The 24,789-nt window shown below is 58.7% G+C and overlaps 1 protein-coding gene across 3 annotated transcripts in view; it reads left to right on the forward strand.

The window, feature by feature from the left end:
- Positions 1-1,296: 1,296 nt before the first annotated feature.
- Positions 1,297-24,789, forward strand: part of TMPRSS6 (transmembrane serine protease 6) — a 34,962-nt gene continuing 11,469 nt past the window's right edge. Inside the window, exons 1-10 of one of the 3 annotated variants that reach the window (XM_046010513.1) lie at positions 1,297-1,304; positions 6,884-7,080; positions 11,620-11,753; positions 12,348-12,415; positions 12,947-13,131; positions 13,391-13,432; positions 16,904-17,108; positions 18,524-18,660; positions 20,047-20,159; positions 20,438-20,547. In XM_046010513.1, the coding sequence (XP_045866469.1) occupies positions 6,885-7,080; positions 11,620-11,753; positions 12,348-12,415; positions 12,947-13,131; positions 13,391-13,432; positions 16,904-17,108; positions 18,524-18,660; positions 20,047-20,159; positions 20,438-20,547 (1,190 nt within the window). In that variant the 5' untranslated portion in view covers positions 1,297-1,304; position 6,884. Of the gene's footprint in view, positions 1,305-1,921; positions 2,119-2,140; positions 2,278-6,883; positions 7,081-11,619; positions 11,754-12,347; positions 12,416-12,946; positions 13,132-13,390; positions 13,433-16,903; positions 17,109-18,523; positions 18,661-20,046; positions 20,160-20,437; positions 20,548-24,789 lie in introns of those variants that run through there. The other 2 variants (XM_046010511.1, XM_046010512.1) reach the window with 2 other exon arrangements.

Below are 24,789 nucleotides of genomic sequence, written 5' to 3' on the forward strand. Positions count from 1 at the left end.
AGCTCTGTCATCCCTATCCACAGCCGACAAGATGGCCGCCTGGGGAGGTGATGTGTCTTGCCGGCTCGCTAACAGGGGAAGGGACTGGACTCTAGCCAGGTTCTCTAACTCTCCAACCGCTGGCTGGATCCTTGTCACCTGAGTGTGGTGGGCCCACGAGGCCTGTCCTTCCCAGTCCTGTGGGCCCAAGCACACTGTGCCCTCTGGCCTCCGGGCCTCACGGACCAGGGCTTCAGGTAGCTCCTCTGTCCCTAGAGCCCAAGGGGGCCCAGTGTTAAGGTGACAGGCAGCTAGGCTGGGAGCGCTGAGGCTTTCTGTGTGAATGTGTCCCTCTGCCGCAGGGAAAAGGGTGTCCAGGGCTCATGGCTGCCCATCAGAGAGGGAAGCCCTGACTGGGCAGGAGGCTGGCCCCTGCCCCGGCTCTCCGAGCTCTTGGGGAGTTGGCACCATCGCCCCTAGCACCCCTGCTTTTGAACACCCCCCTCAGCGCTTTGCTGCCCCCCCGCCACTCCATGATCAGCCCCTCCCCTCCAGGCTGTGGCCGATCAATGGCCCTGTGGCCGCCAAGTCCAGAGGACCTCGATTGCACAAGATCTTAGGTTTTTCAGACCGTCCAGCTACTAGGCTGCCCGGTCCGGGGTCTGGGCCACTTCGCCTTCTGAAGGACAGGATGCGGTACAGAGACAGGGCTCACTCCACACTCACACCTCACACACACCTCACACTCCACACTCACACCTCACTCACACCTCCCCCTCCACACTTATACCTCACACCCCATGCTCCTCACACACATATCCCTTATGCTCCACACACATCTCACACTCCACACACACCCCTCACCTTCTACACTCACACCTCACACCCACCCCTCACACACCTCACACACACCTCACCTTCCACAAGCACACCTCACACTCACACCTCACACACTGCACACTCCACACACAGACCTCACACCCCATGTTCCTCACACACACACGCCCCTTAGGCTCCACACACATCATCATCCTACTTCACACTCTCACGCACCCCGGGACCCACACAAAAGCACACAGGGGTTCAGGTGGGCAACCCCCTCACAGGGTAAACACGGACCAGCCCGTGCACACCCAGGCAACCCCAGTTTACAACACACGCTTCGGGGCACTCTCGGGCCAGCCCCCCACGTCCATGGCCGCTCCACCCACTAGCACTGGAACGTGAGCCACACGTGATCTCAGCGGTCCGGTTGCCCCATGACAAAATGCGAGGAGCAGCGGGTGAATTGAATGTTAGTAATGTTTTTGTTGCCACTCCCAGAGGTATAGCCGCCACACTGTCAACTACAATATGTCGCCGTTGTGAGAAGTTCTTGTCGAGGCATTTTACGTTCTCTGTTTGCACTAAGTCCTGGAGACCTGGTCTGTGTCTCACCCACAAAGCGCGTCTCGGGTCAGACTGGCTGCATTCCAGGGGCCCAAAAGCCACATGTGGCCGGTGGCCACCGAAATGGAGAGCACAGCTCTGGAGAATCATGTAGTAATTCAAAGAATTTCCAGAGGAACAGAAAATCGCATTGAACCCCACCCCCACCCCACTTTCTCCTTTTCTGTCCCCGGACCACGGGGGCCTCCGGTTCTCTTTCTGGCCACTGGCCCCTCTGGTCTCACCGGTCTCGGTAAGGAGACCCGTGTAAGCGCCTGGCCCACGGCACAGCCCCTCTGCCCAGCCCCCTGTCCTCGGCCACCCCCACCTCGTGCTCTGGGGGACCAGGGGCTGTAACCAGGCAGGAACATCACCAGGCAACAGGCCTCAGGGGAGAGCTCGGATCTCCCGCACCTGCCCGCCAGCCTCCAGGGTGCCCACGGGGCGGGGTGGGGCGGGGCGGGCCCTGCCTGGCCCCTGCCTCCGGCCTGTTTACCTGTGCTCAGTCACAGTGCGGACCTAAACCCGGCAGCAGGCCCATGGAGCCTGGGGCCACAGGCCACAGGGGACAAGGGCCAGACACCCTGGCCATGGCTCTGGGCCATTGATCCAGCCCAGGCTGGCTGGGTGGGGGTAGGGAGACCTTGGCCTGGACAAACAGAGGCTCTGGGGCCTGCGTGCCGACCCGGCACCCACCTGCCACTCCCAGAGGTAAGCGGGGGCCTCCAGAACAGGGGACCGGGATCTGAGAATGACCCAGTGATAGTGTCCCTTCAGAGAGCCAGATCCAGCTCCCTGGAGCTGGAGCCCTCCGCCCAGCTCTGCCCTCTGCCCAGGTCTGCAGGGCCGCATCGGCCAGACAGCGACTGGGTAAGCGGAAGGTGAGGGATCCACAGAGCTGGACTGGAGGCAGGAAAGGGTGTCACGAGGCTGGGTGTCTGGGCAGGCACGGGGGCTGCGGGTTTGGGGTGCTGGGAGGCTGGGGTTCAGGTGGGGCTGGTGGACTCTGGGGCAGGGACTGGGTGGAGGAGAGGCGCAATTTGCCAGGTTGAGCACCCCACCCTCGCTCTGCAAGACCGGACATGCCCCCCTCTGTCCCCACACACCTCCCTGGGCTTCCCGGTTTGGGATCCAGGGCCCTGAGCCTGACGCTGTGCTAAACGGGGGACCCCGAGCTCCCAGGCTCAGAGCTGAATGCTGCGGGCTCTGCTTGCATGCATGCGTGTGTGTAAGTGAGTGTGCACACCCTCGAGCATGTGCACACGGGTGTGAAGTGTGAGCAACGCCTCCGCGAGTTTATGGGTCACAGACGGGTATGTGGGTACCGTAATGTGTCCCCATTGGGGCACACCTATGTATGCGTCTGTGATGTATTGGTGTTTGTGGAGGGCATTTCCAGGCACACAGCCCCACACTTGGGCTCACACGAAGTAGCAGGGACCTACTCTAGGCCCTGGGGAGCTTCGCCAGAAGCTTCCTCCACGGCCCTAGATCAGATTTCTGGGTCTGTTCCTCCCCACTCTGCCCTGCCTCGGATGAATGACCGTGGCAAGTCATTTTATGTCTCTGCACCTCATTTTCCCCAGCTACTAAATAGAGATAACAAAGCAGAGGTCCCCAGCTAGTGGAGGCTGAAGGAGAATGTGCTTGGCGGCATCGTCCAGCAAAGGGCCGGCAGGCGGGAAGAGGTCCAGGTCCGCTCCCGTGAGCTCCGCTTCAGTGGTCAGAGAGCAGGAGGAACAGGTGCTAGGGAGGGGGCCAGGGGCTCGGGTCAGAGAAGAAGCTTCGCCTCTCCCCGCCCCCAATGTCAGTTGAGGCATATCCAGCCTCTGCTTCCAGGGGCTCACCATCAGGGGGCAGCGAATGCCCCCAAGGTGCCGTGCACAGTGATGGGGCGGCCCAGGATGCTTCAAGAGAGGCAGCTGCTGGGCATTCTGGGAGAGTTGCCAGGAAGAGGTGGGAGCTGGGCTGAGGTGTGCAGCGGTCGGCTGGGAGAGGGCCAAGTCAGAGGAGGGCAGCCCGGGCAGAAGGAAAAGCATCTGGGAAAGCCAGGTGACACCCATGAGCTTTCAAGGCTCCAGAAACGATACACGTGATGCTCTTCCTGCAGAGCGAGCTAAGAGCCCTTGACCTATAGATGTTGTCTCCCATCTTCGTTATTGACAGAATGGACAGCCGACATGCCCAGTGTCACTGGGGTGCCAAAATGGGAAAGAGGGAGCGGGGAGAGAAAAGGCAGGAGAAGCTGGCCGGGCCACGTGTGCCTACAGCCCCTCCAGCTGTGGGGAAGGAGCTGGGAACCTAGCGCTCAGGGGCTCCACGACAAGGATGGAGAGCCGAGCCCTGCTGCTGGAAAAGGCACGCAGCCAGGAACAGCAAGGACACAGAAGCTTAGCATGCAATTTGAGGTCGCGAGAAGTGCTCTGATGAAATTGGAGCAAAGACGTGAAGGAGGGAAAGGCCAGGCCTTGGAGCAAACTGGAGGAAAAGCTTTCCTGGCTGAGGGAACGGCCAGCACGAAGGCCCCGAGATGGGACGTACTTGATCTGTGCAAGGTCTGGTGAGCAACCAGGAGTGGCTGCAGTGGAGGGTGGGAGGGGACAGAATGACCAGGGCCCCAGGAGTCCTGGTGGGAGGTGATGGGTAACCCAGGTGAACCTTGGGCTCTATCTAATTCTGGGTTTTTACACAGTGGCTTTTCTAGAAATGGGCTCCTCTGAGATGCTCACAGTCCTCCCAGATGGGGGTGAGGGGCATTTATGAAGGAGATGACTCCGTGGAAGGAAGGCCTGGTCTGGGGGGTGGGAAGAAGAAGGGACTTCTCCCCTTCAACTGCTCCCCTTGGTGCCTCCTCTGAGAAACTTCCGCCTGACCTTCTCTGTGCCTCATTTTTTAAAAAAAAGATTTTATTTATTTATTTGACAAAGAGAAAGATCACAACTAGGCAGAGAGGCAGGCAGAGAGAGCAGGGGAAGTAGGCTCCCCACTGAGCAGAGAGCCCGATGTGGGGCTCGATCCCAGGACCCTGAGATCATGACCTGAGCCGAAGGCAGAGGCTTAACCCACTGAGCCACCCAGGCGCCCCTCTACACCTCATTTTTTTCACTAGTACCCCGACGATGTGTGAGGCAGGGGAGGGTAGGGGTCACGGTGCAAATCTGGAGACACAGCGCTGGGTTTTGCAGCCTGTCTCTGCTACTAACCAGCTGGGAGAACTTGGCCAAGTTGTTCAACTTCTCTGTGCCTCAACTTACTCATCTGTAGAATGGGGTTAATAAAAAGAACCTACGTCCATGGGGTCTCTGTAGGTGTCCATGAGACAGTGTGTAGAAAAGAGTTGAGACCCACGTCCACTGTTGTCACCTCTGGGCCTCCCAAGTCCCCAGGGCTCTGTGAGTCACCCTGAAATAGCCCCTTAGAGATCCAGACTCAAGAGTAAATCAGGGGTGTGGCCACCTCCGGCAGAAGGGGTGGACCTGGGCTGAGGGAGGGCAAGGAGCTGACCTGTCACCTGCACGCTCCTGATTTAGCCCCGCTCAGCTTCTCGGGACAGCCCGTTTCTCACTAGGGATTCTAGGGACGCTTTGGGCAGTGGGCAGGGCTGTCCCCACCATTGCAGGATATGTGGCCCCACGAAAGCCAGCAGGGCCCGCCCCACATGTACTGACATCCTCTGGTTACGGGTGAAGGGGGTCTCAGTGCAGCTGAGAATTGCAAGCAGTCCCTCTTCCCTTGTACTGGATGGGGACCCCGAGGGTCCCTATGACTCGGTGCCCGAGACTCTTAACTGGGAACAATGCCAGGAGGAGTGAAGGAGCAGGGAAGCAGGAAGGAGGTCCAGGAGGCCTCTTGAATCCAGGTGGGAGGACTTTAAGCTTCACCGAGGAGCCCCATGTTCAGAAAACCCACTGTGTGAAAACCCAAGACACAGCTCAAAGCAAACCCCTCCCACCTCGACACACACACACATCTGGGGATGGGTGTTAGTGCTACGGCAGCATTTCTGGATGCAGTCAGAAGAAACTTCTCGGTGGTCTAGAGTCCTCACTCTGCTTGGTGGGTGGGTGGCTGGAGGCCCTCCTCTGTACGGTGGGAAGATCCGCCTGAGAAGCCGAGTAACACTTGGAAGTTTCCTTGGTTGGGGGTGGGGGTTCCTGAAGATACAGCTGCGGACTCAGGGCTCTGAGACGGATGTCACTCAGTTATTATTAAATTCTGATTGTTCATTAGCAGCTCACTTAACAGGAAGCAGCCCAGCGTGGTGGGAGGAGCAGAGAGTCAGACACCTGGGCTTTACCCCTGCCTCCTGCCGCTTTCTTGCTGTATGACCCTGGGTCAGTGGCTTAGCCTCTGGGGTTCAGTTTTTCCATCTGCACAATGGGGTTGATAGCGAGTGACATATATTAGAATCACACTGGGAAAACGAAGCTAGGAAAACCCCAGAGTGAGTTGTGATTAGAACACTCCGGGTCTCAGTTTCCTGATCTGTCAATGGGTACAGAACCCCAACTGGTGTACAGAGGTTCAAGCAAGGTGATACACGTCAATTGTCTGTACAGAGTGGGCCCAAGGAGGAAGAACACAGGGGACAATGATCCCAGCGTCCCCCGGTGACCGGCAGATGAAATGAAATGTGTTCCATAGACACCCAATGAATCAATGTTAGTTTGTCCCCCTTCCCTGTCCCGAGGAGACCTTCCACAGGGTGGGGAGACAAGAGGGATGGGACTTCTGGAAGGGCAGCTCTCTGGCCCAGCAGGGCAGCGGCTCAGGGCCTTCTGGGGGAGGGTTTAAGGGAATGGGAGGGGATCAGTATTTCTGGAAGCTGTGCTTTGGAGAACCAAGAGGAAGGAGGGGCACCTGGGTGGCTTAGTGTGTTAAACCTCTGCCTTCAGCTCAGGTCATGATCTCAGGGTCCTGGGATCGAGCCCCACATCGGGCTCTCTGCTCAATGGGGAGCCTGCTTCCCCCCATCTCTGTCTGCCTCTCTGCCTACTTATGATCTCTCTGTCTCTCTCTGTTAAATAAATCAATAAAATATTAAAAAAAAAAAAAAAGAGGAAGGAAACGCCCCCAGTGCAAGGAAAGCCAGAGGCATGGGGAGCTGGCTTATAGACATTGGTACTCCAGGAGCTCCAGCTGCGGATCTAATCTCTGGAGGGGTGGGGGGGCTCAGGCGCGGAAACCTTCACCCGGCCTCTGACCACAGAGGGGCTGGTATGGCTACAGAAGCGGGGGTCCCAGAGCCGGATAGGTTCCCGCTCTGCTGCTTGTCCTCTGGAACGAGCTGCTCTGAGGCTTGCTTTCCTGCTCTACGAGCTGCCACGGGGCCCACTCTCAATCACTGCTTCCGGGGTTGGGACCTTCCTGTCCCAAGAGCAGGGGGGCTGTCTTCCTTCTGTGTGCCATTGAACTTTGACAAAAGCCCCTTTGCCACTGTCGGGCCATTTCCAACCCTGGTCTGTTTCTCCGCCAGGATGCCTGTGGCCGAGGCCCCCCAGGCAGCTGGTGGGCAGGGTGACGGGGGTGATGGTGAAGAGGCAGAGCCGGAGGGGATGTTCAAGTCTCCCAAGAACTCCAAGAGAAAAGTCCGGGACTACCTCCGCCTGGCGCCGCTGTGGCTGGCCCTTGTCCTGCTGGTTTCAGTAGGGGTCCTGCTCTGGTATTTCCTAGGTAAGCGGTGGGCCCTTCTGGGAGAGGCACCTGGTGAGGACTTGGGATGACTGTGGGGGGTATAGCAAGACAGATCAGAATCCCAGGCTCAGCAATGCCTAGCAACACACTGCATGCTCTTGGCCAACGAGCTTCCTCTCTGAGTCCTCCTGTCCCATGAGATGGGAGAACTACTGCACCTGTGTTCTAGGTCCTGGGGCTCAGGCCAAGTGCAAGTTCCTTGCGGGCACCAAGTGTCCCCAGCTGGGGAAGGAGTGATCTCACAGCACCCAACTCTTGTGAACCAACAAGTGGAAGGAGCATAAACATTGCCTCCCCTTCCTTGAAGCCCTCCTGGGTTGCCCCTGGGCTGGGAGCCAGTTGGCTCCGTGGGAGGAGGCCCAGTGGCGCCGGGGGTGCCTGGCACCAGTAAGCACCTCTGCTCACTCGAGCCCAACCTGAGAACTTTTCTAGGGTGGGGACCACAGCTCTGTCACCTCTGGGTCTCCAGGGCCCCAGCATGAGTGGGGAAAAAGGGGAGGGAGACACAGGACTCGAGTACCCAGGGGGCTGCCCAGCACAGAGCTGGCTTTCTTATCCCAGCTCAGGCACACCTGCAATTCAACACACAATGAGAGGGGATCAAGCAGGCAGCCTGGGGCCCCTCCCCTGTCCTGAAGTCTGGCCTCCCCTTCCTGGTATCACAGCCCTCAACCCGTGTCCTGGGGCCTCAGGAGCACCTGACCCATATTCTGGGTCCATTTGTCTATCTTTCCATTCATTTATGCATACATGCACGGATTCATTCATTCATTCATTCATTCAATAAACACTCCTGAGCACCTGCCCTGTCCTCCTCTGAAACTGATGGAGAGGGTACCGGGTTCTATTAGCTCTCGGCAATGGGAAGGAACGGACAAAGCACATTAGATGCTGCCGACGAAAACACTCCCCCGCACTCTGGAAGCTCATTCCCTAACGTGCCTTATTCACACGCTCAGTACCCGGCCCCTTCTGTGCGCCAGGCTCTGGGCCAGGCTCTGGAGACAGCCCCTGCCCGCACCAGAAAGCAAGGCATGGGCTAGAACAGAGGAAGCGTGGGCCTGGGGAGCCATGGAGACAAGACACCTTGCCCAGGTGATCAGAGCCTTTCCAGAAATAATCGTACTGGCTAAATTTCAGGCTCCTTGAAAGGAATGGGGACCCACTATGGAGCCTCATCAGGTCCGTCCTAGGCCCAGCTCCAGGGGGCGTCACGGTAGGGGGTATCTGGAATGAGCCGGTGCCCTTGGGAAGCCCAGGCCTGCAGTGACTCAGAGGGGACCGCGAGTCTGCTCAGAGCCTCAGAGCCGCGAGTGATGCGGGTGGCGGGGGAGTGGAAGCTGTGTGCATTTCACCACCGGCTGGAAGCCAGCACCCCAAATAGCACAGGGCCACCAAGGCCTCCTTAGGCGGCCAGATAATTAGTCTTCAGGGTAAACCACGGTGTCAGGCTGGAGGGCCAGGAACACGACTGCCAATTGTCTTTCTTCGTGGAGTCTAATTTCTCCTGATAATGTTCCAGGAGTGAATCACCCCTCGGGGAGTGGGTGCACCGTGGGGCTGAGGACCCAGGGGCTGAGCGCTGCAAAGCCTCAGCTGGGGGAAACCAACTTCGGCGCCCACAAAGGGAGTTAGGGTAAAGGCCACACTTCGGGAGCTGTTTGAAGGATTCCTCCCACCTGGGCTCAGGCTGTGCTCCGGGGGCCGGGCACTGGGCAAAGATGCTTCTGGAAGGGGAGCGGGAAAAGGGGCCTAGTCTATGGGCACAGGAGGAGCCCAGAGTGAGTAACCAGTGACTGGTTGAGTGGCAGTGTGACTCAGAAAGGGACCGAGGAGAGGAAAGGTGGGGTGGCAGCTGGCTCCCCCCGCCGGCCACGCGGGTAGCCTCGGGGCCCCAGGGTACATTCTGCTTGCGGTGGGAGCCTTTAATATTGCCCATCTGTATTTTCCTCATACTTTCCCCCTCCTGCTCTCCTGGCTGACAGTTTACGCTTTCTTTCCAAACCTCCCGCCTCCACACACGCACACTTTGCCCCGGGCTTGGACAAATGGAACCACTTAGAAGAGAAGCCCCGTGGAAGCTGGCCATGTGCCTTCCCAGAAGCACCCATGGGATCTGCCCTCCCGCCCTGTCCCCACAGGTGAACCGTCCCTGCCCTTTCCAAAGGCAGCTGTCCTCCTGCGCAGTGGCCGGGCTCCAGCCGTGGCCTGTCCCCGTACGAGCACATTCCTTGTTCCCGCAGCCAAATCCCGCCGGTGCCCCGGCCCATTTCTCTGTTCTGCTTTGCAGCAAACTCCTTGAAAGAGCTGTCCCCTATTCTGCACCCTCAACCCCTCGAGCACGTTTTCCCATTTGGCTCCCCTGCCCCCAACCAGCGGTGCTTACCAAGGTAGCCCATGGTCAGCTTGCTAGATCCGATGGCCAGTCCCTGTCCTCAGTGCATCCCAACCATTGGCAACTTGACCAGGCACATCACTCCCTCCTCCTCGGAGCCGTTTCCTCCCTCAGCTTCCAGGGGGCCCCATGTTTCTCTTCCCCCAGCTCATAGCTGCAGCCTCTTCTCTATGTCTTTCGCTGATGGAGGGACTCTCCTCCCTGCTCGGTCCACTTCTCTCAGGGTCTCATCCAGGGCCCCTGGCTTTAAATGTCCCCTATACCACAGTGACTCCCAAGTGCGTGTGTCCAGCCTGGGTCCCTTCCTGAGCTCCACCATGTCACTGGGGCTTGTCCTCCGCCAGGAGGTCTAAGGGCATCTCGGACCCCCCCCCCCGCCGGTCCAGCATGCAGCTCTCCCTGGTTTCCTCCAGAACCACCCCCCCATCCCAGTCAGTGGCCATCCCACCCTTCCAGTTGCTCCCACTGACTCCTCTCGTTTACACCCCAGCCCCAGTTTTCCAGCAAACCTGGTCATCTCTAACTGCAGACTGTATCCTGCCTCTGATCACTCAGTTCTCACCACCTCCCTGCGCAGCCTGGTCCAGGCTTCAGTGCCCCACGCCTGGCCAACAGATGAGTCACTGGATGACTACGGAAGCCTCCCGTGGGTCTCCTGGCTTCTGCCCTTGCTTCCTTAGAGCCTGTTCGCCACACAATTGTGGAGGGATCATTTTAGAAAGCAGATCCAAGCCCCTAACCTCTCTGCTTAAACCTCCCATGGCTCCTACCTCACCCACAGTAAAACCAAAGTCCCCCGAGGTTGGCCCAATGCTGTGTGGCTGTCCTCTCCCCCTTCTCATCGCTTCTTGCTCTCTTCCCCTTCTCTCTTTGGTGTTTCTGAAACCCACCAGATGATCATCTGCCCCAGGGCCTTTGCACCTGCTGGTCCCCCTGCCGGGACCACTCTTTCCATAGATTAACATCCACGTGACTGACATCATCCCCTTCTTCGCTGGCCTCCCTGGGGCAGCCCACCCTCCTCCCTGACTCCCATAGCACTTATACCTCTAATGTGTTCTATGCTATGTTTTATCTTTATTGTCTGATTTTTCTCACTAAACTACAAGCTCTTAAGGGCAAGGTTTTTCTCTTTATTGTTTTATTCATGGTTATACTGACCTATTCCTGAGTGCTTTAGACCAGCGCCTAACATAGCAGGTTCTCAAGTCACATTTGTTGAATGGACGCATAAATTGAACGAAGAGGGGTATACGCCCAGGGCTATGAGTCTAGTTTCTTCACTGTCAGCCAAAACAGGTTTTTACAAAGTGGAAACCTGATGATGTCATCCTTGATCTTAAACCCTTTGTGGTTTCCTTTGTGCATCAGGTAAAGACCCAAATCCTGTCTTGCTGAGGTCCCAGACTCTTGCTGCCCCTCCCCTTATCTGACGGCTCCAGTCGAAGAGGTTTCAGCCCAGTGCTCACCATTATCCCTCTGCCACAGGGCCTTTGCATATGTTATTCCCTCTGCCCTGAAAGGTCCTTCCCTCCCTCCCCTCTTCCCAGTGGATGCTCCAATCCTCCCATCTCAGCTGGTCTCTCACCCTGGCCCAGGCCCTGTTTCTTGGTCAAGTTCCCTCAGTTGTACCTTGGGCTCCCCTTAAAGGCACTTCTCAGGGATGGGCCTGTGTGCTCTGAGGCCACTGGAGTCAAGCCTGTCTCACTCACGATGGGCAGCTCTGCAGGGGGAGACGCAGCTGTCTGGGTTACTAGTGTACCCCACACGGTAGGGGCAGCTGGAACAATCTGGGGAGAGAAAGGGTGCAGAGAGGTGCCAAACCCTTCTAGGCCATGTGGTTTTCCTGGCTTTCGCATCAGCTATATCCTGGACTGATTGCATTAGCTTCTGACTTGGAGCCCTCAGGACATGATCCATCTATGGGCTTCTTTCCTCCCTGTCACTAAAACACACTGCGTGACATGACGACAGGGACAGAGATGATGATGTTGGTGGAGCCTCGGAGATCCCAGATGCTGGAGGCTGAGCTGTGGATCTGGGTGGCAGGAGAAGGAGTCGGGGAGACAGGAGCCTCTCCCGGTGGCCCCCCTGGTTGACCTTGTCGGTTGCGTCCTGCGCAGGGTACAAGGCGGAGATGACGGTCAGCCAGGTGTACTCTGGCAGCCTCCGCGTGCTCAATCGCCACTTCTCCCAGGACCTCGCCCGCCGGGAGTCCAGTGCTTTCCGCAGTGAGACTGCCAAAGCCCAGAAGATGGTAGGGAAGGGCTCGGGGACGGGAGGGGATACACGGGGTGGGGAGGGGTGGGGAGGCCCTGATTATGCCAAGCCAGTGGGTCAATCCCTTGGCCTTGGTGAGGGGACAGTTCCGAGGATGCCCCCACCATCTCCCAGAGCTCCGTGTTGGACTGTGCCTCAGTTGCCCACAGCTCCGTCCTGCTCCTTAACAGCCACGATGGCTGTCCCCCTTCCAGTCATGAACAGGTGCACACGCCAACCAGCTGAGCTCCCGTGGCTGGTGGCTGGGGGTAAGGAGCAGACTCCAGAGCCCAGTGGGGCTTTCTAGAGTTGAGGGGTGATATTTGACAAGAGGGAGAGAAGCTGTGGGGGGTCTGGTGTAGGCTAGAGCTGATGGAAGGGCAGTGTTGGGGGGCAGTGCCCAGGCAGAGGGGGAGGGGAAAAGATTGGGGGTGAGGTTCTCCCTGAGTGACCACTGCCCCCCAGGGGCAAGCCTCTCTACCTCGGAGGTGCCTGTCAAACGGGGAGGCCGGGAGGAGCAAAGAGCACTCCAAGGCAGGAAGGGGGTTTCTGCACACGGTCACAAGGGGGCTCTGGTTTTCCCTCCTTTCAGCTCAAGGAGCTCATTGCCAGCACCCGCCTGGGTACCTACTACAACTCCAGCTCAGTCTACTCCTTCGGGTGAGTCGCCCTCGCCCCCCGACCAGCCCTCACTAGAACCTTAGACTCAAAGAACAGGAGAGGATGCTATAGGCTACTGAAGCAATGCCCTTGTTTTAAAAATGGGGAAACTGATGCACAGAATGGCAACTCGGCTGCCTGGGTGCGAACTCCTTTCACTGAGCTTGGTTTCCTCATCTGTAGAATGGGTACAACGATGTGGTAGGAATCCATGCTAGACAACGACTGTGGCGTGCTTGGGCCTGGCACGCATCAGGCGAGGCCGTGGTTGGAGCGGGAGTCGGGGCGGGGGTGCCCTAGCCTGTGCCATATGAGTACCTGCCTCTGATGGGTGGCATACAGCCTACCCTCTTGTGCTTCAGTCCCCCTGTGACATGGGGCAGTGGACAGCATCTTGGTTGTTAGGAGGTTTCCATGAGGTGGAGGTAGGAAGCATGAGCCAGGCTTGGTGGTCTCCCCCGCAGGAGCAGTGGGCTGGGCAGGGCCAGAATCCAGGCCCCTTCCCACCCTTTTCATTTCTGCCTGCTGCAGGGAGGGACCTCTCACCTGCTTCTTCTGGTTCATCCTCCAAATCCCCGAGCACCGCCGGCCAATGCTGAGCCCCGAAGTGGTGCGGGCGCTGCTGGTGGAGGAGCTTCTGTCCACGGCCAACAGCTCGGCCCCTGCCCCCTACAGGGCCGAGTACGAGGTGGACCCGGAGGGCCTGGTGATCCTGGGTCAGTACTGGGGAGGGGGATGCGGGATGGTGTGGCCAGGGTGGCGCAGGCTGGGATGCTCTCAGGGTGGGCCTCCCAGCGACCCCAGAGCCAGGATGGAGACTGGGCTGCAGGGGGGCGGGGAGGGGGGTGGCACTCAGGGTCAATTTCAGACAGGCTGGCTCTGATGGTCTCTTCTATTTTCAGTTTCATTTTTCATTTCGTTTTCTTTATTTACTTTTGGTCTTTGTTTATTTGTTTGTTCCTTTCCTTTTAACAGAAGCCAGCGTGAAAGACATAGTTGCTCTGAATTCCACGCTGGGTATGCTCTTTTGTTTCCCCTCTCCATTTCCTTTTGAGTTGCCGTTTTGCTTGGCTTGGTCAAGTGTCAGGGGACCACGTGGCTTGCGGTGAGAGCAGGGAACAGTGGCCTGGGGTGACCCAAGGGGTGCCATGGTGGACTCGGTGATGAGTCCTGAGCAAGGCTGGGGCCGTGGGGGGAGGTGGCCATTGGGCACCCCTGCGTGTGTGCGTGCATGAGCGCCTGTGCACGTGTGCGTGCGAGCGTGCGTGGCCCGTGTGGGGTGTGCCGGTTTAGGTGCACATAAATATGACTGCTTTTTCATCACTGAACTCAGTTTGCTCACAAGCTAATTTCCACCCAGGGACTTGGTCTCTTGGAGATATTTCTGTCACATTCAAGGATACTCCCTTCCCATTTCCCCTGTCCTTCTTAGCCAGGGTCTTCTGTCCTGTCCTCCTACTCCACTCCCATGCCATATTACCAGACTCACCCTGCTTTGCTCCCAGAGGTTCCACGGTCTTCCTCCTGAGCCCTGGGAAGCAGAGTACCAGAAGGGCCACCATGCTGCACAACGCCAGGGAGCACTGTCCCCATCGCAGTCTGTGTTGTGCAGTGCACCACCTGTGCTACTGTACCCTGCGGTCCTGAGCACAAACTCTTACATTCTCAGGTTCTTCTTATACTACCTAGAGTTTCTACCCAGAGCTGAGGCCGGGCTGAGGGCATCAGCCCCCTCTCAGGGAAGGGAGGCAGAATTTAAATCCTCGTTATTCCCTCTCTTATCTTCTGGTTGGTCAGACGCTTACTTCTTTGGTAGATGGAGGTGATAAGCATTTTTCAAATTTCTAAAATCATGATTCTCAAGCAAAACTGTAGTGAGCCACACATCAAAGATTTATTTAACATAGTAATGAGGGAGTGAGTAGAATGGTCAAACCGGCTCAAAGGAGAATGTGAGAAACTGATCCATCTGCATACCTATTTATCACCTACCATCTTACACCGCGCTGCTGCTCACATCGTCCTGACCTTGGTAGGGATGGGTTTTCCCGCTGCCTTTGCCCATGCTGGCTGTCCACGGGTCCCCAAGTTGCTGGCAGTGGCCTTGTAATTATTTTATTTGGTTCAGCGCACATCTGGAGTCCCTGCCCTCCAGGAGCGCAGTGTCTAATGGGGGCGTGGATGACAACTCAAACCATTTTTATAGGCTTTGTGAGCATTTCCCCCATGCCGGCCCCAGGCGGGCTCCGGGGACACGAAATGACCGTGTCCTCACCCCTGTCCTCGGAGGAGCTCTGAGCCCATGAGAGAGACAGACAAATAAACAGTGTCTCATAACATCAAGTGCCAGCACTAGAATAGAGGTCCCAGAGGCAGCAGAAAGGGGGAGTTGCTCTGCCCTGGGGACGGCGATGGACACCAGGGGCCGCCATCCAAGGCAGAGGAAGGGACCTTCTTCTAGAGGGAGAGAAATGTTGCTCCTGACTGGGGAGGTGGGGGGAGTCCTGGCTGCCCTTGTGTGGGCCAGGCAGCAGACCCAAGCGGGACATAGGTAGAAATCCGGCAGGTGGAGAAGAGGAAGGGACACTTGGGGCAGAGAGAAGAGCGTGAGCAGAGGCCAGGCGAGAACGCACTGGGCATGTGCACGCCCTTTCTCCTGGTGACCAGCGGTAATGGGGTCACCCCGAGATATTTTGGATTATCAACAGAGACCAGCACATATCTCTCCACTCAGAAGAAAAGTAATTATTAAAATGTCAAAAACGAAGCATCAACTTGGAACAAGACTTAGAGACGACAGATGACCCGGAACAGCCAAGCCACTTTCCCCTGTGTCTTCCATCTGCAGGAGTCCCAGGTCTCCCCCCTGGGGAACTCTGCTCCCCAGCTGGAGTCAGGATGGCCAGGGTGTCAGGAGGGAGGGTTGAAGGAAGAGCACCTGAGCAAAGCCTGTTCATCTGCATTCCCTCTTTGCTCCTCAGAGCACCTGGAGAGGGAGGTGGGCTTAAGGACTAATGCGGTGTTCATTTGACAGAACCCATTGGCTAAGCAACTGGCCCAGGGTCACTGGGCTGTTGGGAGGGCGCGCCGGGACCGAAGGGCAAGGTGTAGGCACTCCCTGCACCCTGAGCTGCCCCCCACACCCTGGGGCTTGTTCCCACATCCCCACAGCTTCACTGGCTACGGGGAGGTTTCAAGGAGATACTTGTGCTGGTTTCTGGAGCCTAAATCAAACCCATGATGGGGGCCCGATGGCAATGCTGGGGAAGGGAGTAGGTGCACGAGTGGTGTAGACGGTGGGGCTGGAGTCCGAACCCAAGACAGGAGGCGCCTTGGGGGTGGGGGTGGGGGATATTGCTGCTGATGAATGAGGTGTGAAGGGAGAGCGGCCAGCCAATGAGACTGTCTCTGTCTGCGCCTCCAGGGGGCCCCAGCCGAAGGGTGACAGGTTTCAGGACTTGCTCCCCAGCCCCACCTTCTGCCTCCACCCCCCCACAGAGCATTCACTATGCATGTGCTAAGCACCTACTTAGCATGAGGTCTGGGTGCTACACCAGGCACGCAAGTGGGCGTCACCCCCAAGCAAGTGAAAACCCCATGAGACTGGTGTCACGGCCCCCATTCTCCAGGGCAGCCAACCAAGGCCCAGGGAAGTTTCGGTGAGCCCAGGTCTGTCTGGCCCAGGTCTGTAAGCAGCAAGAATCACAGCAGCCGGCTCACGGAGCCCTCCCAGCCGGCAGGCATCAAATGCCTAATGAGCGCAACCTGTTTCATTCTGGCGTTTCCTCCTCCTTAGCTTGAGCTCACTTCCTCTACCCAAGGTGCCTCTCCATGCCACTGGAACGCGCTCTCCCTTCTCCTTCCCTTATGGCACCTTGATGGTCTCCCAGCCTTCTCGGAGCTGCTCCCAGCAGCCAGAGGAGTCTGTGACCCAAGCCCGGCGATGTCCCAGCCCTGCATAAACCTCAGTGGCTCCCCATGGCCCTGGGAGAAAGCACCTCCTCTCCTAGGCACAATCTGGCCCCTGCCTCCCTTCTCCAGCTTGTTCTCTGACCTCAAACCCCACCCTGGCCCCCGGCCCTTTGCTCACTCTGTGACCCTGTCTGCTACCCGCCAGGTCTTCCCTGCCCTGCAGCTGGGCTCGGCGTCCTCTCTTCCTGAGCTGTTACCGCTGGGCTCTGTATCTGTCCTCACCACTCTTGGCGCTCCCGGGCAGTGACTGAATCTTTCTCTGACACTCGCCTGGCATGGAGAGCTCAGGGAGGGCTAAGTGAATGAATGAACGGACCACTGAGTGAATGCGTGGGTGAGGAGACTGGAGACGGGAACCAGCAGGGAAACAGAGAGATGGGACCTAGCACATGGGGGCCCATCCCCACCCAGTGGCTCTCCCTGCACCACCTCCGCCCAGCTGAGGACCAGCTGGCCCCCTGGCTCTCTCCTCCTGGTGAACAGAGGTCAGGGGGCCTGTCCCTCTCCCTCCTCCAGGCTGCTACCGCTACAGCTACGTGGACCAGGGCCAGGTCCTCCGGCTGAAGGGGCCCGACCACCTGGCCTCCAGCTGCCTGTGGCACCTGCAGGGTCCCAAGGACCTTATGCTCAAGCTTCGGCTGGAGTGGAAGTTGGCCGAGTGCCGGGACCGGCTGGCCATGTACGACGTGGCTGGGCCCCTGGAGAGGAGGCTCATCACCTCGTGAGTCCTGGGAAGGGGGGCGGGAGGGTGGGGGCGCTCAGCATCACGCCCCACGGTCGGAGATGAGAGACTGTGTGACCCCGGTCCTCGGTACCTGGTATCTGAGAGACAGCAAGGCTAGCACACAGAGGAGATAGGAGGCTGGAAATGGCTGTGTGCTGTGGGCGGCCCCCCCTTTCCTTCCCCGAGTCTCAGTTTCCCCGTCTGAGACCGAGCGGTTGTACTGGACCACCCCTCAGATCTGCTCTGGGAGGTGACAAGGCTCATTCGAACGCTTTAGAGCCTGGCAGCACCCTGCACTGTTGCTTCGTAGCTGTGTGTCCTAAGGCAAGAGGCTTTGCCTCTCTGAGTCTCGGTTGTCCTCACCTGTAAAATGGGTGCACAGTCACAGCCGCCTTGCAGGGTTGTGAGGCTTGAAATCAGACCATTGGAGCCGAGATTCTCACACATAGCTGCTGGCAGTGTGGGCTGGGGGGCACCAGGCTGCTGCCTTCTCTGGCCCAGGCTGGCCCAGCTTCCAGGCAGGAGTGGGTGTGGGACCTTCGTGTTCAGGTCAAGGGCAGTCCTTGAGGGTGAGCGGGGACAAGGTCCTCCCCAACCCCCTCCCCCCACCCCGGGGCCTCTCTGAACTCCTGGCTCTGAGGCGGCACACTCATTTACACACTCCCGGCATGATGACCTCAACCTGGGGTGTGCGTGGGCTGGGTTCCTGGAGGGCTCTGGGAAGCGCACGGAAGCCAGACACCATCTGATTTCCAGGGCTGATGAGGGTGGGGACGCTGATGGGCTTCCCCTGGGACTTCTCCAAGTACCCCTCCCCCCTCCCCCAGCCTGTTGGTAGGGAGGGGACCCAGCTCAGCCTTGTCCCTGCTCACGATGGTGCACAGGCAGCCCGTGCCATCTCAGGGCCTTGGAGGTCTAAAACGGTGGGTCAGACAAGCTCAGGGGATCGTCACCCCTGCATCCCAGAGCCACAAGAGGTCTTCAGGAGTGATAAGGAGATAGAGCAGAAGGGACCTCGACCGACTTTAACCCCGTGGCTTGTTGCTGGGGCTCCACGCCCTGGGAGACTATGAGACATTTTAGTTACAAAGTGGGCTCTGCTGCGAAGTAAAGAAAAGAAAAGAAACCCCAACATTAGGTGACCTCAGGACCCTCAACCCTGAAACCTCATCTCCCTGCAGGGTACAGGCTGGGATCTCAGGGGCACGGAGATCCCGGGGGACAGGAGTTTGGTGGGGACAGTCTGGACAATCTCCTGCTCTCTCTCCCCGAGGAGCTGGCCTGACCCTTCCAGGGCCTCCAGTCAGTCTCCTGGGGCAGAGAGGGTCGGACACCTGCGCAGGGACACACAGCAGACCCCCAGCCCCCTTCCAGGCCCCACCCGTCCTGGTCACCTTCCTCTGTCCCTCCAGGGTCTACGGCTGCAGTCGCCAGGAGCCGGTGGTGGAGGTCCTGGCGTCCGGCGCTGTCATGGCGGTGGTCTGGAAGAAGGGCTTACACAGCTACTACGACCCCTTTGTGCTCTCCGTGCAGCCCGTGGCCTTCCAGGGTGAGGGGTCAGGGGTCCCTTGGGATGGGAGGGCTGCTGAGGCAGAGACCCAGGGCACAGGCCGGCATGCTCTTCACCTTCTTTGCTGTCGTTGAGGTGGGATGGGAGCAGAGGGAAGGTTCTGGAAGCCCCTCTGCTCTCTTCCCTCCCAAGCCCTTGGTCCCTCTCTCTTGTCCTCTGTTCTCACTCCATTTCCCCACTTTCTACCTCCTTCCCCTACCCTCCCTGTCCCCTGTCCCTCCTCTCCCTCCTCTCTCCCGCCCTCTTTCTGTTTCAGTCCCCATCCTGGACCTGTGTCTCCTCTCTCAGCTCCTCCCGGCCCTCTTTCCTCTGTATCCGCTTGAGGCCGGAGGGTGGGTCTGTGGTCAGGAGACCTGAGAACCTCAGATTTATCCCCAGACCATCGTCTCACACCAAAAGTGAGCCCTGCAGACCTCCCTGGAGATGGCGCTCGGCTCAGGGAAGGCCACTCCCAGCGTTTCCAGGAAGGGCTCTCCAGGCTACCCACTGGCCTCCACCGCTGGCCTCCTGCTCTGTCCCTTCTTCCCTGACCCCCTTTCTCGGGAAGAACCCCATGCTTCATGCCCTGGCTGTCCTGGGGCATGGATCAGCCAAACAAACCTTGCAGGTTCCAGAGCAAACAGGAGACCACGAGCCACTGCTCCCCGCCCCCAACCCGGCAATCCCCCTCTTTCTGCTTGGATCTCCTCCTTCTCCTGCTGTTGACCCCAGAGTCCTCCTGGCAGTGGCCCAGGTCCCCAGATGCCTGTGCTGGGTTCTGGCAGCCCTTTGGAGGTGCCCAGGGCTGAGAAGGTGCCGGAGCGGGCTCTGGCTCCATGGGAGTCACTGACATAACTCAGGGGACAGGGGAACCTGGGGACCCTGACTCTAGGGAGAGGTAGCAGGGAAGCTGATTCCTCACCCTCTAGCTCTGCGACCTCGGCCAGGTACCCTGTCTTCTCTGAGCCTCATCTTGAAAAGGGGCCTGCTTCTCCCTCCCCCACCACCATAACTGAGGCTCGCACCGTTGTGAACGCACGTGGTAAAAGGGTCCGGTGCGGCACAATTGTGTCGGCGGCTACCATTTATTGAGCACTTACTATATGCCAGGCTGTCTGAGCATTTTATGTCCATTTAATCTGCCTACCTGCCCTGTGAGGTATGGACTATTGGACTATTGGACTATTGTATTGAGATATTGAGGTATGGACTATTATTATCCCCATGTTCTGGGTGGGGAAACTGAGGCCCCAGGTCACACCCCGCCACTAACCTCTACTGTTTAATGGCAGGAGGGTGGAGGGGTTACGGCTGCCCCTCACCTGCTGGGAGGTGCAGTGAGCTGGGCCCGGGGGACCCTGTGTAACAGCTGTTCTCGGGGCCCAGCTTGTGAGGTGAACCTGACCTTGGAGGGCCGTCTGGAGCCGCAGGGTGTCCTCAGCACACCTTACTTCCCCAGCTACTACTCGCCCAGCACCCACTGCTCCTGGCACCTCACGGTGAGCCCCGTCCTCTGCCACCCACGCGCCCTCTGCCCAAGGCACCCTGCAGAGCTCAGGAAGCCCCGGGGAGGTGCAGGCTGAGCCCTGAGTGCAAATCCCTCCAGAAGGGGGGGGGGTGGCAGGTGTGGCCACGGTCTGCCTCTGTGGGTCACCACAGTGCCTGACTGACAGACCACCTTCAGCCCCTGCTGGGGCTCTGTGTTGGAGGGCCTCCTCCCTTTGTTGTCCTGGGAAGTGGGGCCACCAGCACCGTCACACTGACTCCTCTGTCCCAGGTGCCCTCTCTGGACTATGGCTTGGCCCTCTGGTTTGACGCCTATGCTCTGCGGAGGCAGAAGTATGACCTGCCGTGCACCCAGGGACAGTGGACAATCCAGAACCGGAGGTACCTCACCCCGGGACTCCCTCCCACTCCCCACGGTTACCCACCTTGGGAGCCCCTCCCAGACCCCAGAGGGGTGGCCCAGGAAGAGAGCCCAGCCCTGGGTGCTCGGGCGTGTGACCCCATCCCTTGACCCATTCCCTGTCCTGGCCCCTGCCTCAGTCTCCCCTCCTGCCACCCTCTCAGACACCTTGGATGTTGATTCTAGTTAGAGTGAAATGTCTCATTTCCTTGGGTGCCATCACTCCACTGTCCAGTCCCCTGGATCCTTAAACAAGACGGTGTGAGAACCATGGGACTCGGCAGGGCTAGAGAGCCTGCCCCTGAGCTCCACCCTGTGCCATCGGAGGCCCCGTTTCCCTTCTCCCACTGCCTGCTCTTGGCCAAAGTCAAGTGGTTTCCTCGCTCGAGGAAGCTGTGCAGCCAGGGTCAAGGTCGCTTTTGCTAAACCGATCATTTCCACGGGGCGAGGCAAGGACCAGGTTCCCTCCCTATCACCCCCACTGCCCGTGGGATTCTTGTCCTGCTATCTGTCCTGGTGACAAAGTTTCTAAGGAAGAAGGGAGTCCCTCTGGGAGACAGGCCAGGATGCAACGGGGCCAGGCCACGTGCGGGGCCGTCTGTGCGTCAGTCGTGGTTGCGGTTTGATGGGTAGGGGGAGGACTGGGGGGACGGTCACTGGTGGCCCTGACAGCTGCAGGGAGTGAGGTGGGCAGGTGGGGGGGGGGATGGAGACTGTGTTGACATGCGCTCCCCTGTCTGGGAAGAGGGGGTGACCTGGGACATTCAGGGGAGGGGACACTTATGATGGGAGGGCTTCCATGTCCAAACACTGGGTGGGAGCGTCCCCTAGAGGGAGAGAGGAAGGTTCAGGCACCCCTGGTGATGGGATGAGAGTTAGAGAGGGGAAGGCCAGTGGGAGGCAGGGAGGGGGGACAGAAGGCGGCCCTCCCATGGGCCCGTTGTCGTGGGGCAGAAGTTTGGGGAGAGAAGGGGGATCTCGAAGTAGCCTTGTGCAGCTGGGGTGGGGTCCGAGGAGGCTGAAGAGAAGCTTCAGCATCTAATAGCAGGTTGGGCCTCTGCCCTCCCTTCCAATCCCAGGATTCAGCAGGGGCATGGGAGGGAGAACGGGGGTGGGTGTTCATCCAAGAGGCTGGGATTCTAACATGCAAAGTTCGTGGTTTCTTGGTCTCACAGATGTTGAGTCTCTAAGATTCCAATACACTAAAAGTAGAAGGTTCCAGGACTCTGGAATTCTTGGGTTCTGGGACTGGTGTCCACACTCGCCAATGTGGATTTCGCCTGTTGGTTGATCCTATTCAGACGAAAGGGGACAGGGACTGACAAGGCTCATTGGCATGCCCGTGGGCTGTCCAGGATTCCAAATTGGTCAGGGGCCGTGATTAAAGGGAAAAGGAAGAAAATGTCTGTGGTCTGACTTCAGGCCTGTGCTGTTCAAGGGTGACAGGAGATAGTATGACTTCAGGCCTGTGTTGTTTGGGGGTGACAGGAGATGGTGTGACTTCAGGCCCGTGCTGTTTGGGGGGTGACCGGAGATGGTGTGACTCCAGACTCAGGCTGCTCGGTGAGTGACAGGAGATGGTGTGACTTCAGGCCTGTGCTGTTCGGCCGACAAAGGCACCCCACATCCTAGCGTGTGGGTGTCATTTCTGGGCCCCACAACCTTTATCCTCATGGAACGCCCTGGGGACCGCATTGCTCCCCGCCTGGGGTCTGCCAGACTGAGGCTGGCTGGGCTCACCCCTCGGTGTCAGGAGCCCACGGAATGATGGCGGGAGGGGCGCACGTTTCACGCTTGTTCAAATGATGATGGCAAGTTTTCCTGCCACCCTCCAACCCTTCCTTGAGGAAGCGGCAGGCGGGCCCCGGGTCTGCCGCCCCTGCCCTTCCCCCACCCTCCCCCCCGACACAAGGTTAGTCCATTTGCCAGGAGCCAGGCTCACCGGCCTGTGACATCCAAGCCATCATTATTCTGTTTCCTAGAAAGGAAGTTGAGGTTCAGCATGATTAAGGGGTGCCCAGACGGACCCGCAGGCAGAGCCCTCCCACGCCCCCCACTGGCCCAGAACAAGGGGGATGGTCCGCACCATGTTCCTTATGGAGGACCTTCCCTGTCTCCATGACAGCCAGGAGGGCTCAGGTCGAGCTATGGGCCCGGGGTTCCAGGGACTTGCTGAGCTACCCTTAAATGTGGGCCATGGCTGGAGAGAGTCCTTAGTAAAAGGAAGAGGCTGTGAGGGCGGGATTTCGGGCACCATGACAGGTCCTCGTGGGGTCACGGGAGCTCCCTCCCAGCATCTCAAAGCACCACCGGGCTACAGAATGTAGGGGCTGGACCCAGTCCTCACCCATTGTACAGGACAGAAAACTGAGACCTAAGATGCCTAAAGCTGAAGGACTTGGCTTCTGTTGCTGGTCTTTTGCCTTTTGGTGGTGGGAGGGATTTCAGGGTGCGGCTAGGTGGTGGCTGGGAGGGGGCAGTGGGGGAGGTGTGATAGGGCGCGGCTCTCCTGTCCCCCTTCTCTCTCGTCTCACACCTCCCTGTGCTTCCTGGCGACTTGGAGATGTGCCCAGGGGTGTCTACAGCTAACTCTGACTACACCACCTTCCCCATCAGAAGGGTTAGACCAGTCCCAGGCCCCAGCTTTTACCCTCTCCCAGCCTCCGGCAGCTCATCTGAAAACTGGCCATGAAATAGACACCCTCCCCAAGGCAGGACTAAATAAGATCGTGGGTGAGTGATCCTGGCTCCTGCGAGGGGCCCACACAGAGCACGGTTCTGCAAGGCCCCAGCTGCAAGTTAATCATTGGCTCTTGATGCTGGGCCGGCCAGGCACCAAGCTGGGGGATTTGGATCCCTCATCCTCAACCACTTGGTGAGGAAACAGGCCCTCAGGCTGCCTTCACTGACCGGTGAGGAACCTGGGGCACAGAGAGGCAAAACCACTGGCACCACACCACCCAGACTACAAGTGGGGAAACCAGAATCGAGCGAGGCAGTCGGGTCCAGAGTGCGTGGGGGTATGAACACCCGTGCCTGTGTGCACGAGTTTGTGCGCGTACGCCTGCACACCTAAGTGTTCACGCCCGTGTGGATTTGTCCTGTGGAGCCTCTGAGCAGCCATGCCGGCTGTTCGCTCTCTTGGCCATGGAACTCCTGACCAATCCACTGGCATCCTGGCAAGAGGACCGGCAACTTCTGTGGCTCCTGCCAGTTCTGAGAACGGCCTGGGAAGTCCCATCTCTATCTTCTGAGATCTGTGAAGGATCCAGGGTCCCCAGGTGGAAACTCGTGTCCCCAGGCCTGCCCCCAGGCCGCAGCCCATGTCTGAGGGTGGAAGGGAAGGCAGAGGTGTGCCTCCAAACCATAAGCACTGGACAAGCCATTTCCTTTAGTTATGATCTTTTTTGATAATGATCATCCCATGTAGATGCTGGGAAATTCTTTGAATGAGCATTTGTTGGAAAATTTGCTTGTGTGGGTGGCAAAGATATGAGAGGTCTGGGGAACAGTGTCGATTTGCAGGCACAGGGTGTGTAGGGAGGGGGAGGCATGGTCCTTGGACCCTGAATGGCCACAGACAAGCAGCAACGGAGGGTGGGTTGGGGGAAGAAGGTGACTTCCCTGCAGGTGTCAGCATAGCGATGCGGGAACGCTGGCCCCGGCTCCTCTGCTGGCTGGGCATCCTCGGGCTTGCGGTCTCGCCCCTCTGAGCGCTTTCTGCCCTTCCCTGCCTCACTGCTTTCTAGAAGCTTCTCCCAGTGCCCACGGCCAAGGCCTCCTGGCCTTTAAGTGGCCTGGAGGCGGTGAAACGACTTGACCTAGTGAGACTGGCCGCCAGCTGCGTGGTTTCGCAGAACCTGCTTGGGCTGGGCGTCGCCACGGCCCAGGCTTCCCCCTTTCGGGGAATCTGCCTCCTGCCAGCTTCCTCCCTTGTGACATCACTTTTCTTGTGATCTGCCCGATCATTTCCCCTGCCCTCCCTCTGATGGGACAGGCAGAACCACTGGCTCTCAGGCCCTCCGGAGCCCCCTCAGGCCAGGCCTGGCTATGGCGTGGCTCTTCTGCTCCCCTGGGGCCCGGCGTGGCCAGTACTGCCTGCAGCCCCAGAGGCTCCGGGTCAGGCTGAGTGTGTGCCCCCGAGGCTGGGTGCTGGCGGCGCGGCGGGCACAGCGTCTGCCGTTGCCCTAGATGAGCTCATAGCCTGACAGCGTCAGCAGCTT

Source organism: Meles meles, chromosome 7 (assembly GCF_922984935.1).
Source record: "Meles meles chromosome 7, mMelMel3.1 paternal haplotype, whole genome shotgun sequence".
In the NCBI taxonomy this organism is placed as follows: Eukaryota; Metazoa; Chordata; class Mammalia; order Carnivora; family Mustelidae; genus Meles; species Meles meles.